Source organism: Miscanthus floridulus, chromosome 10, assembly GCF_019320115.1.
Source record: "Miscanthus floridulus cultivar M001 chromosome 10, ASM1932011v1, whole genome shotgun sequence".
NCBI lineage: Eukaryota > Viridiplantae > Streptophyta > Magnoliopsida > Poales > Poaceae > Miscanthus > Miscanthus floridulus.
The window spans coordinates 23,307,990-23,320,689 of record NC_089589.1 but is presented as its reverse complement, the minus strand read 5'-3'; the positions used below and the strand labels follow the sequence as shown (position 1 = coordinate 23,320,689).

Sequence of the window (12,700 nt, the reverse complement as noted above, 5' to 3'; positions counted from 1 at the left end):
CTAGGTCTCCACGATTTCCTTTCTGGCAGAGTCCGACTCCGTCATGCCCGAGCTCATGCTGTAGTTGTCACGATCTATTGCAAATTCTGGTGTAAACAAATGTTTTTTAGCGCCACTAATGAATCGGACAACTATACAAAATAAATAGTTATTGCAGAGATCGGCAGGCGAATAATATACTAATCAGATCAGAGTAGCTATAGCTAGACAATGATGCTAAAGTGTGCCAAAATGAACGTATAGCAAACATGATTGTGTAAGGAACAAAATGAATGAACTCATATATATGGTCAATTTTACGAACCTGTTTCTTGAGTGATGACCCCTGCATCTTCTGGCTTTATTTTGTCGACATGGTGGTGGGGCTGCACAGCCTTCATCCCTCGAGCAACTGTGTCATGTCTTGTGGTGACAAGAACACAGCTACCTGGGGATAAGACGCTGGACAATGGATCTCTAAGCACATCCTCCCATGCATGGTGATCCCAAACATCATCCATCACTAGTAAGGTTTTATGCCCCTTCATGGTCTCCTTAAGAGTTTGCTCCATTGTGACCTTGGTATTTCCAGCAGCATGGTAGTCTACCCCAGCTCCAGTAATACATCGTCTCAGAATCTCAATTTCATTGTAGTGTTGGTTAACACTCAACCATATTTTCTTTGTAAACTTCTTTTGTATAATGTCATTGTTCAAGATCTTCTTAGCCAGGGTGGTTTTGCCAATACCGCCCACTCCAACGATGGCAAAAACTGTAATTTTGTTGTATTCTTGTTCCACCTTGGTGAGCATCTCTACTAAATTTCTGGTGTCCTCCTTGATCTTTTCACCAACCAAACCTGACTCATCAAGCTCCCCTGAGGTCTCACGGGTAAAAGGAGGAGATGCTATCTCCTTCCTTTGGTGGTGCTCATAGAAACCAAGGTTGATGAAATTAAATGCTTCTCCACGGGCCTTGATATCGCTTAGCTTCTTGTTTAGCTTCTTGATGCGTCTTCCGATGTGGTGGGTATGAAGGGGATTCCGCATGCAAAAGAGCAAGGGGCTGAAGCAACCCATGTCCCGGCTTGGACCTCGATCCATGGCCTTCAACCGGCAAAAATCGATGATGTCGGTAGCATCATTCATCGTACCCCGAAGCTCTGTCACCAGTGTTTGCACGTTCAGGTCAGTAATGTTCCTCCTGTCAGCGTCAGCAAGGAAGTTCTTGAGGTCATCGAGCTTGACTTTCATCTTGTCGATCTCCTTGGGGACTCCAAGTAGCATATGCATTTCTTCCTTAATGACTCCAAGTAGCATATGCATTTCTTCCTTCATCTTCTTGAACAACATCTTTTTGACATTGGATCCCAAAGAATCAAGGACAGGCGCCATTATTATTGGCAGCTTGCTGGCTTTCGCTGAAACAAGATTAGACCAAATATCAGCATGGATAGGCAAATAGAGTGGCTCTAGTTTGGTGCAGAAATAGTTTTAAAAAAAATTTAAAGCCAGCAGATCATATGGAACAACTTATGTCTTCTCCTAAAAAACTTCGTTCCTATCACCTACCCAAAGTCCACAACACAGTAATGCTAAAATATTGGTACTATACATATGCTATACGTGCCATGCAAATTAATGATACCACTCATGCAGTTTTGTATTTTGAGTAACTAGCAAACATGCCCATGCTCGGCAATGGAGTAAGCTTTTTATATGTTTATTAGTAATGATTTGTTTTTATTTATTTTTTATTGATGTTGTGTTTAGGTCTGGATTTTGGATTTTAACTTTTTCTCATCAATGAATCTTACTATTAATAATTAAAGGCCCCAGTGAAGGCACAACATTAATTCACACTAGACACGGTAAGAAAAAGATAAATACTAGAAATTCTCATAGTAATAAGAAACATCAGGTCTTTAATTAGGCATACTCTAATCATAATCATCGATAGTACCCATTAGATCCATCCCAATTCATAGAAAAAACACCCACCTCTACCATTATGAAAGATACATAAAATAAACCCCTAATTTTACATCTAAATTACACACCCCTGTCACTACAAAAGATAATTCAAAATAACCCCTATGTTTGCATATAAATTACCCACATCTGACATCCGATATTGCATCTAATTTACCCAACTTTATCATTATTATAGATAATTTAAAAATAATTCTCTAACTTTGCATTTGAATTACCCACAACTACCATTATGAAAGTTAATTTAAAATACACCCTAATGATTTTACAAACTACCCACCTTAGTCACTATGAATGATAATGCATGCAAAGTAACCTTGTAAGTTTGCATTCAACCTAACCATATATGTCCTTGTAAAACATAATGTAAAGTATTACCATTATATTTGTATCTACCTAATCCATTATAGTAAATAAATAAAAATATCTGTCAAATCTATATTTCAATACTAATATATATTATTTTAAAAAATAAATCAACTTCCATAAAGTATGATACATATATGTTTTTAAATTGCAGACTTCTACCATCGTGAAATAAATAAGCATAATGTTATGTTCCACCATGCATATCAATTAAACATGTATATATTACAATAAATATTTGTTTTAGTAACTTATCATATATAAAACTCTATGAGAATAAAACATGGAAAAACGTTCACATAACAAACTATGTAACAATTCACTTTAACTCATATTAATACTCTATGATAATAAATTTCATAAGTTTTTATTTTAAATAAGTTTACACATTTCGACTAAAATATTATTTCATATCAATGTTGGTATTTAATTTTGAGCACACTATGATATATAAAACAATGCTACACACATATAATCCTATGATGCAATAAATTCAACATGTTCAGTACCGGGCTGCATGCCGAGTTTCAATTTAACATGTGGAAAACAATACTACCAGTGCCTAGACACATTTTAATAAAAATCAATTTTCAAAGAAAATATAAAGAAAAATAGAATTCAACTTAACATTTGAAAAAAAATTGCAACAACTTCATAAAAAGTCGAAAGCTAAACTATAGATTTACAAAGTTATAGAATGGGACGCAACAAGAGTTTATATATCATAAGATTAGGTTCCAACTAAATACAAATCATTGTAGAAAAATTATAAATTCTAACTACAAGTCTCCAATGAAGCCTCCATATTAATCCTCACAAGACCCGATAGAAATACAAGAGATAGATCCTTGAATACTTTCACAAAAATTAGAAACATCTGACCATCAATCCAGTATAACCTAATCACTATTGATAATAATAGCTATTGGATCTATTCTATTTTATAAATAATTATCCACCTCAAATATTGTGTACAACAATATAAAGTAACCTATTGCTCTTTATTTATATTACCCACCTGTCCATTAAGAAATATAATCTAAAGTAGACCTAAATTTTCATCTAATAACCCATGTCCTATTATGATCGATAACTTACATAACTCAATTTTCATTTCACTAGTAGAAAAATTAAATACCCCCCAAATCTACATCTAAATCATCAAATCTTCTATTAAAAATGTGTAGATAACCACAGAGCATATATATGTTTCTACATTTCCCACCTTTATCAATATTAATATAATAAGATTTGATTAAAGTAAACATACAGGTCGTTCCAACATCCATGAGAAATAAATATATATGTTATGTTTTCATCACATAAAAAATATTTACTTAACAACTCATATAGTAATGATACTAACAAATTATTTAAATCTATATTAGTAAGCATGACATATAAGTAATATAGGTTGTTAATTTAGATATATTTATACATTGGAACTAAAATGTTATATTTATACATTGGAACTAAAATGTTTGACATGTATATATTGATACTATAGTCATAAATGCACATATAATTCCTTGATAGGAAAATTCAATTATCTTGAGAAGTGTGGAAGGCTACCGGTGGCTATATTTTCTAGGCCCATTAAGATTACTTTAGATTAAAAAGTCATTCAATATCAGGATTAATTATTAAAATTCTGTTGAGTTTAGCACTGCTACCCCATCCGATATCTCACTTCAAACACTGACTTATCGTAAGTGACAAGATACATGTTTCCAATGATGGCTTATATTACTGTAGTATTTAAGAACGTACTCTATGACCTGAAATCCTTATTTTGAAAAAGGCAAAATGGAGAGTTAACGAAAATATCTGTAAGCACAAAAGTTTCAACTTAACTTTAGAAGAGAAAAAAATTGTGGCAGTCAATAAGAATGAATAAAATTTGAAAAAACAAAATTTAGATTCATGACTTCAAAGATATGTAATGCAACAGGAGCCACAATAATTAATGGTAAGATTTCAAATTAATTGCATATTTAAAATATATAGAGGTGCCATGCAAAGGAAAAATATGAATGTGGATGAAAAAACATTTAGATCAGTCCCATGAATAATAGAAATTAATAAGTTTATCATAACTATATATAGACTGTGCACAGTATCTATTATTTCTATTATGTTAGAAAATTTCACTTAGTATGTTTTATGTTACTCAAGTAACCATCCAATGTGCAGTGAGAACCGATATGATTAATATTTGGGCATGTTCTGTAACTTGGGTGTGTAATTCCAAATATTCTATATGGTATAGTTGTGCGAGATCTACTACTGCATCAGTTGTCATGAACATTTCCAGTCACATTAATTTTTTTTAAAATACCACGAGTATATATGAAAAAAATGTATGGACTGTACTGTACTGTACTTGTGTCTGGTGCCGCTGAAAGCCTTTTCTCAAAATTTTCATTTCATTCGACCGTAACCGTGAGATTGGGGGCATATAGCAGCGGAAGTCAGCGAACAGGTTAGCATTGCCATGCCGTGCCCTGCTCTATCCCATTGTGGCCTGCTATCCATTCGCAGAGCCACAGTTGCTTGGGGTGTGCACACCCACATGCATGCCATTCCCGCGTGGGCTGTACACGCACGCTGACAGACAATAATGGATGCAAAATACTCCTTTATAGGGCCTCTATTTTGTATTTTGATCGAGGGCAACAAAAACCTAGATACGGTGTGCACTGCGTTTACACATATGACATCGGAAACCGACCGACTTGGTGCATGTTTTGATTTGTATAGGACTCTTTTCGACGGACGAACAGGGTATTTTGGGGAAAAAAACAGGTTAGAAGAAACACTACGATCGTTAAAATTAGGTAGAGATAGAGATATATAGAAATATACCAAATCTTAACATTGAGTACCACATGTTGTATGTGGAGACTACAAAATGTTTCAAGGTCAGAAGAGAAAAAAAAAACTTATTTATTTGCCGAGTGCAAAAAAAAAAAACACTCGGCAAAATTATTTCTTTGCTGAGTGCTAAAGAAAAACACTCGGCAAACTTACTTCTTTGCCGAGTGCACTAACGGACACTCGGCAAACTCCTAACGGCGGGCACACTAGCTGACGGATGTCCACGTGGCGGTTTTTTTGCTGAGTGTCTCTGTTTTCTCGAGTGTTTTTTTCTAGTTTGTCGAGTGATCTTTTTTTAGCACTCGGCAAAGATATTAGTATGCCGAGTGCCCGATGAAATGCACTCGGCAAATCTTTTGGCACTCGGCAAATCTCCTGTTTCCGGTAGTGAGGGTATTTTGGGGAAAAACAGGTTAGAAGAAACACTTCGATCGTTAAAATTAGGTAGAGATAGAGATATATAGATATACGTTTAGCACTGCACCCTTTATCAACCCGCATGAAATGCTGAAAGATCTTACTGTATACGCGTGTGTGTGTAAGAGAGAGAAAGAGAAGGAGAGAGTATGCACCTCAATTTGCTCTTCAGAATTGCTCTGGCATCAGCTGGGTGGAGGAAGAGAGGACCCCGGGCACTCTGATTTGGCAGAGCAGAAGTTCAATGTTGGTTTGGAAGAACAATAGGATTGAGGGCAGTGTTTGTGTTTCGCTCTGTTTTATATTAGCACCACTCCATGCATCTCAAGTCAACTACTACCAACGACTGGTTGTTCTATTGGGGAGTTGAGTACTGAATATATTATATATCCATGTAGTGCCGCGCTGTAATTCGAGTCTTCGAAGCGCGCTTAATTAGTTTACAAAGTCAACAACGTGCGCTTGGATGCTTGCATGAAGCTGACCTGCACTCGCGGATGCATGTGAACTTTTTGAGAAGCGTGTTAGGCCTTGTTTGGTTCCACGTAGATAGTAACTATTTGATAATAACTGTCTCTTTTGAATCCAAACATGTGTAGATAGTAGATTGGATAATTCTTAGCTGTACCCCTGGATAGCAACTATCCCACTATCTAGACCAAATCACATAATAAGTTATTAGCGAACTAACTATTATAGATAGTGAATCCAAACAGGGCTAGATGTTTGGTTTCACTAAAGTTGTCGTGCGTGTATTTGCACATCCGGAGGCTGCATCTGCTCATGTATTCAACTCGAGCTTCACTCACTTGCCAGTGCAGTGGATACAGTACAAGGTCCACACGTTAATCTCGCAAGCTAGACAAAATACATCAGCTCCGCTTATGTAGATAACCAAACAATATCATTTTTTTGGAAAAAAAAATCACCCATGCTAACGTCACCAAACACTTTTTTAGAGACACGGTTTCACTCGGCCTGTTGTCCTTCATTCTAAATATATATAAGATGTAACACCCTCCCCTACGCAACCATACACCCAATTGAGTGTCGCTGTCACCACGCTGTCAAAAGGATTAGGTCTGTGAGCGTGATAGCTGTGGACAATAATATATTTTAAAGAACAGTAGAGTGTTTGACAGGATTCATTAACGGAGGCAGTCGTTTTCTATTAACGAGCACAGGTTCGCCTTGGTTAATGCTATTTATGAAGGGGACATCTTAAGATGTCTGTCTCCGCTAGTGGTCTCTAGAAAACCCCAAAACCAAACAAAATTGCATTTTCTAGGGATCAAACCAGGTTTAACGCTACCTCTCTCCACCACTACACCAAACACTCATTGATGACTATATATAACATAGGCTACCTTTTTATCACTACTACAGATATCATTTGTTGGGGCGGCTCATGGGCATTTGTAGGGGTGGTTTGGCCAGCCGCCCCTATCAAAGCGTGGCTACAAATCGTCGATTTGTAGGGGCGGTTCCCAGATCGCCTCTACAAATTGATTTGTAGGGGCGTCTGGTAACACCAACCACCTCTACAAATTGATTTGTAGGGGCGGCTGTAGTACCAGCCGTCCCTATAATACCTGTTTTTAGGGGCGGCTATAGTACCAACCGTCCCTACAGTACATTTTTCCACCAAAAAAATTCAAATTTACAATTCAAATTCCACCGGAACATGTAGCATATATAATTCGAATCCGACCAGAACATATATGATTCAAATGTGACCACAAACACATGAGTATTATATAAACTACCATTACAAGTCCAATTCACAAGAATATATACAATCCATCATTAAATAGACATAATTCACAAGTCTAATTCGTTCCACTTCTCCCTCCCCTCTCTCTGGCACACGGTGCACTGGGTGAACAGGGCGACAGTGGCGCAGCAGCTCTCTCTCCTCTCTGTCTCGCGGCGGCGCTCCTCGCCGGCGGCGAGCTCACGTGTTCTCACGGCTTCTTGCACTCTCGACGAGTACACCGGTGGACCAAGGGTGGCACCTTGGTGGCTATGGCGCTCGGCGTAGGTGTCGCAGCGCGGACGGCGGCGGCGTGGGTCGATGGGAGTGACCTAGAGGCACAGCGGAGTCCACACCGCGGTGAGGTGCTCGGCGGAGCTCCCACAAGGTAGGACCAATGTCAAATTCCATACACATTGTTATCAATAGCCTAGAGCTAGCCTTTCAGTCTCACAAAGGTGTTGGTACTGAGGATTTCTACCTAAGTTAGACTCTCGGTCATGGTATGTGCCTTTGATGTGTACAATCTGGTCCAATATGAAGTTGCAAAGGTCACCAACGAGCTCTAAGAGTTGGTCATCCTTGTATGGGTCTCTTTTCATTTCTTTCTCTTCTTTCCACTACAAGAGAACAAGTTTCGGTTTAGTATTTCATATCATGTGTGAAGTTTTTATACTACGGATGAAGAGGTTCAAACTTAGCCTTAAGGGGTGTCTCCTATAGGCACCAGTGTTACTCATCATAGAACATACATAATATCCACAATGTACACTCCCAGGCTTGTACTTGGGGCAATGTGTGTTTTGCATATAGAAATGTTAAGTAATGCTTTTGATAACCATGTAATCGAGTACTAAAGTAAGTTACACTTACCACACATAGTGTTTTTATAGCCATCCTTACTGGATCATGCCTTCCGTGATGTTGATTGACATAGAACCTAAATGCCATGTTTGAATTATTTTAGCAAATACAACTTGATAGTATCCAAAAGTGAACGTTACAAGTATGTATACAAACATATAAGTTAATGAGGATTGTCGATATGTATACGTCTTGAGAATCGATATGAAGTCTTTGTATGTCACCGGATCCCTATCTATTGAATCAAAGACCCATGCCATGCTCCTCCCGACATCGACGCCTATACAAATCCAGTGGTTGTTGCATGGATTTAATCATGAAACTAGATAAGCTCTTTTGCATCGAATAAAATATATCGAACAAAGCTTTAAGTATAGAGTTGAACTTACTCGAAGTTGTATGGCAGCCATATAGTAGAGTGTTGTTGGAGATTTTTAAAAGCCAGGGCAATGTATGCCGAAACATTAAGGGCCTCTTGCCTTAGTTTCTTCGCACGGATGTCCTCTTTCTCCTGAAAGGTCTTTCCAGCAGCTAGCTCTTTGGCATCCAGTTTCCACTATCTAGGGTAATTAAAATTTGTTTGTGCTATAGCTTGAGGGTCTATATACCCGACTTTCACACTTGGCATTTGTTTTACAATGTGCACTTACATTCTACAAATCATGGTGTGGGTTAGTTACAACAAAATCCAAACATTACATTCATATCATATCAGAAGGACAAGGACTTACAGGCACCACATGCGAATTAGATTCATTTTTATTGCTTTGAGGTGAAAGCATGTCTGCATGTCATTGAAGTCAAAGATAATTTTCCCGGCTAGGCTTCCAAATGTGCCAGTGGGGAAGCATGCTTGTATGAGGTCTATGCTCGTTAGGAGAACACGCAAGTACCAATCATGGAACCTTCTCATTCCAAGTGGTAGGCGCTAGATGTCCCAGTTTGGTAGGAAGGGCTTGCCTCTTTCCTATGTTTTTAGACAATCCTTTGACCATTTGATGTCATCAACATTTGGATACTGCTTTGCTGTTTGGTGGAGTTTGCTAGTGATGGCCTCCTCAGAAGCCCGTGATGGGACTTTTTTAACTTGGTTCTCAGGCTTGAACTGGTCATGGGAATACCACTTCTGCGCCGATGAGACATCTTTCATCGAAACATAAATTGGTCTTATGGTGATTGGATGCTTCTTTCGAAGTTCCCATTCAGGCACGTCCTCCTCTTCTTGTGCATCACCTTCTTCAGGAGGCACTCGTTGTTCATGTATCGGCTGTGCTTGTTGAGAAGACTGTGGCATCTCATTATGCACTTGCTGGGTACGAGCTGGAGAAGGTTGTGGCTTATCAGGCACATACTCTCTAGGAGGTGGGGAAGAATGTGGTGGTCACAAGACGGTGAAAATATAACCCCGTCCTCAACAACTCGCTCCAAATTTGGGAGAGGGGGAGGCAGCGAAGAAGCAGTCAATATAATGTCTTATTTGTGCTAGAGGATGAACTACCCCATTATGTCTCAGAGTAACACAAGCCCCTCGGGAGTTGCGTAGTCTATCCTCCACTGCATGAACTCAGTCTTCATGGTATGCACCTTGACCCTAGTGTAGTCTGGCGGTATCTTATTATTGTGGTGTAAGCCACCGGGAGGATGTGCCACACCCGTTGCCACCTCCATCACAATGTTCTGCCGGCCGCTGAGAAACACCAAGGTGCAACTAGTTGATTCCGTATGCGATCGACGGGGGTTGTGGCTGTAGTGGAACCTTGGCTACTAGGAACTTTCGGAGGGCTGCCAACTAATGCCAGTTCTCCCGGCGGCGTCATTAATGTCCGTAGCTCCGTAGACAGTCCTTGCTCCTCCAGCGCCTTCGCAACTAGAGCCTTCACTTGGAGCTCAAGATTAGTCTCCTGGTCTATGCCATGTTTCTTGTACATGTGCCTATCCTCTTCGAATTCGTGCTTCTAGGTTGTTCTTTTCCCTAGCCCCCTGATGTGGCATGTGTGCTCCTTGTTTCCCAAGCTAAGGCTAAGCTCGTCCCTCTCTCTGGAAGGATTGAATGAGCCCTTCTCCTTGTCTTCAGCATATTTCAGTATCCTTGGTACTGCCTCTTGCGTCTCCAGCTTGTCAAACTTAAGATTACCGCTGGATGATTCTGTACTCGTGGCATATATCCAATTCCTTGAGCATACCATCAAATTCTTCACATCGATATTCCCAGCAACTGCGGCCTCTTCGTCCATCTTCCTAAACTGCTCTTCCTTGGCATAGTAGCCACCGGGGCCTAGATGATGGTGGTGTTTGTTCCTCTTCGCCAACTCGGTGCTACGGGCACTGAGCTCCAATGCCTCTGGTGAAGTCTTCTGAGCCACGAGCTCCTCCCATTGACTAGGAGTTATGTTGCCGAACTCGTTGAAGGGAGTTAACCCTTTTGGATATACTTCTTGTTGAGCTCCGACCTCCAACGTCGGAATGACTCTCCCATGATCTTGAAAGCATTTTTTTTACCAATTCGTGCTTACCCTCCAGAAATCTAAAACTGAGCTTGAGCTGCTTATCCCATAGTTCATCCTTTTCTTCTTTGGTACCTCTTTCCAGTTAGGGATTGCTAGAGTTTGGAGAAATTAGGCTTGTGATCAACCAGTCAGTTGTCCCTGTGGATTTGGAGTACTCGCCTGAAGATCGGAGTTGTCTTTCGTTGTCTATACTCTGAGGTTATAATCTTTATACTAATACGCTATGCATTTAAGCATTGTCTTTTGATATTACCCTTATTTGTAGCTATATGTGAGATTTGACTTCCTGGGCTCACATATGGTGTGTATCTAGTTTTGTTCTTAAAACCGGGTGCTACAGCTAATGATGTGATAGTTTCGGATATCGTTGAGATTTCTGTAATAGGCTTAGCTTCTTTATGCTGTTAAACAGGTTTCCGCAGTGATGTATTGGACGAATGCTTGCTTTCTTAAAAGCAGAGGTTAATTCTCTCTTTTTTTTAAAAAAAAACACAAATATCATCTTGCCAATTTGGATTTAGTTACTACTATGAGTAGGGAGTATGGCGGTTCGGTATTCCCAACCTTAGGCACCTTAATATTTGTTTGTTAGCCTCTTGGTTAACAAGGTACAATGCCGATAAGAATAAACTGTGGACAGAGCTTTTGGATTTTATGTATGACACCAGTAACCCTAGTGTACTTTTATCCAGAACAACAGGAGCATCTAGCTTCTTTAAGGGCTTTATGTGTGCTACTTAGGTGGCAAAAATGGGTTACAGATGGAAACTAGGTAATGGAAGGAAGGTTAGGCTTTGGGAAGATAATTGTCTAGGGTCCTCTAGTCTTGCCATTCAGTTTTGGCCTTTATATAGAATAGTTAATGGGAAAGGTAAAACTATACCTGGACTATGGGAAGGAACTAATCTAAAATGATCTTTTAGGAGAAATGTTAGTGAAGAGCTTTATAATTCTTGGTTAGAGATAGTAGATCTGGTATCTACTATTCAGTTCAGTGAGGAAGAAGATGAAATGGTATGACAGTTTACTCCAAAGGGCATTTATGCTTCTCAATCTTTATATAAGATCATTAAATTTAGAGGTGTTAAACCGGTTCACTTTCAATGGTTGGTTACCAATAATAAAGTCTTAAGTAGAGATAATTTGGCTAAAAGAAGGGAAGTAGAAGACCCTAGCTGTCTTTTCTGTTCAGAGAAAGAATCAGTACAGCACTTGTTTTTTGACTGTGTTGTTGCCAAGCAATGTAGGTTTTTTATCTCCGAGATCCTTAATACCATGGTTGGTGTTAATCTAGTTGATATAGGAAAATTCTGGCTTATTAATAAAAATACATGGTGTGTTAAACATCATTACTTCTCCTGTGCTTTGGTGTATTTGGAAACTCAGGAATGAGCTTTGTTTCCAGAAAATTGGGTGGAAAAGCATGGAGATGCTGCTATTCCAGATAAGTGGTTTTTTTACAGAACTGGTTAGTTTTATGTCCGCCAGAAAAGAAAGAGATGAATGATCCAAAAAGAAAGAAAGAAAGAGCTGTTGGAGGAGAGTCTGGGAAAGATCGCACTCTGGTTACCATTTTCAACCCTCGGAGACACTTGAAATTTCACTGTTCAGAAGCTGCATAGATCTGGAATGGGGAGAGACCAATGCAGATCAATTCAAGGTTGGGGAGATGACTTCCTCAGGGCCATGGTGGCGGTTGATGAATGCTTCTTTGGAATTGGTGTAATGGCAGATGCTGCTGGTAGCTGTTTTTTTAGTTTCTGTCTTTAGTTTTCTGTCTCGAGGCCGCCTGAGGCTGGAACTTTTCTCCTTTGGTGTACTAGTGTTTGCGTATTCAGAGTTTTTACTCTACTGCCGGCTGGTGCTAGGTCGCCTGTGGCTGGAACTTTTTACTTTGGTGCATTAGTGTTTGCGTCTTCAGAGTTTTTGCTCTGGTGACGGCTGGT

At 39.3% G+C, this 12,700-nt stretch overlaps 1 protein-coding gene across 1 annotated transcript; it reads right to left on the bottom strand.

Moving 5' to 3' along the window:
* LOC136488210 (disease resistance RPP13-like protein 4) lies at nucleotides 1-1,373 on the bottom strand. The gene is made up of 2 exons (XM_066485218.1): nucleotides 305-1,373; nucleotides 1-86 (listed from the first exon to the last, which is right to left on the bottom strand). Exons 1-2 carry the CDS (start codon nucleotides 1,371-1,373, stop codon nucleotides 1-3), a joined length of 1,155 nt encoding a protein of 384 aa, XP_066341315.1.
* Nucleotides 1,374-12,700: the final 11,327 nt, after the last annotated feature.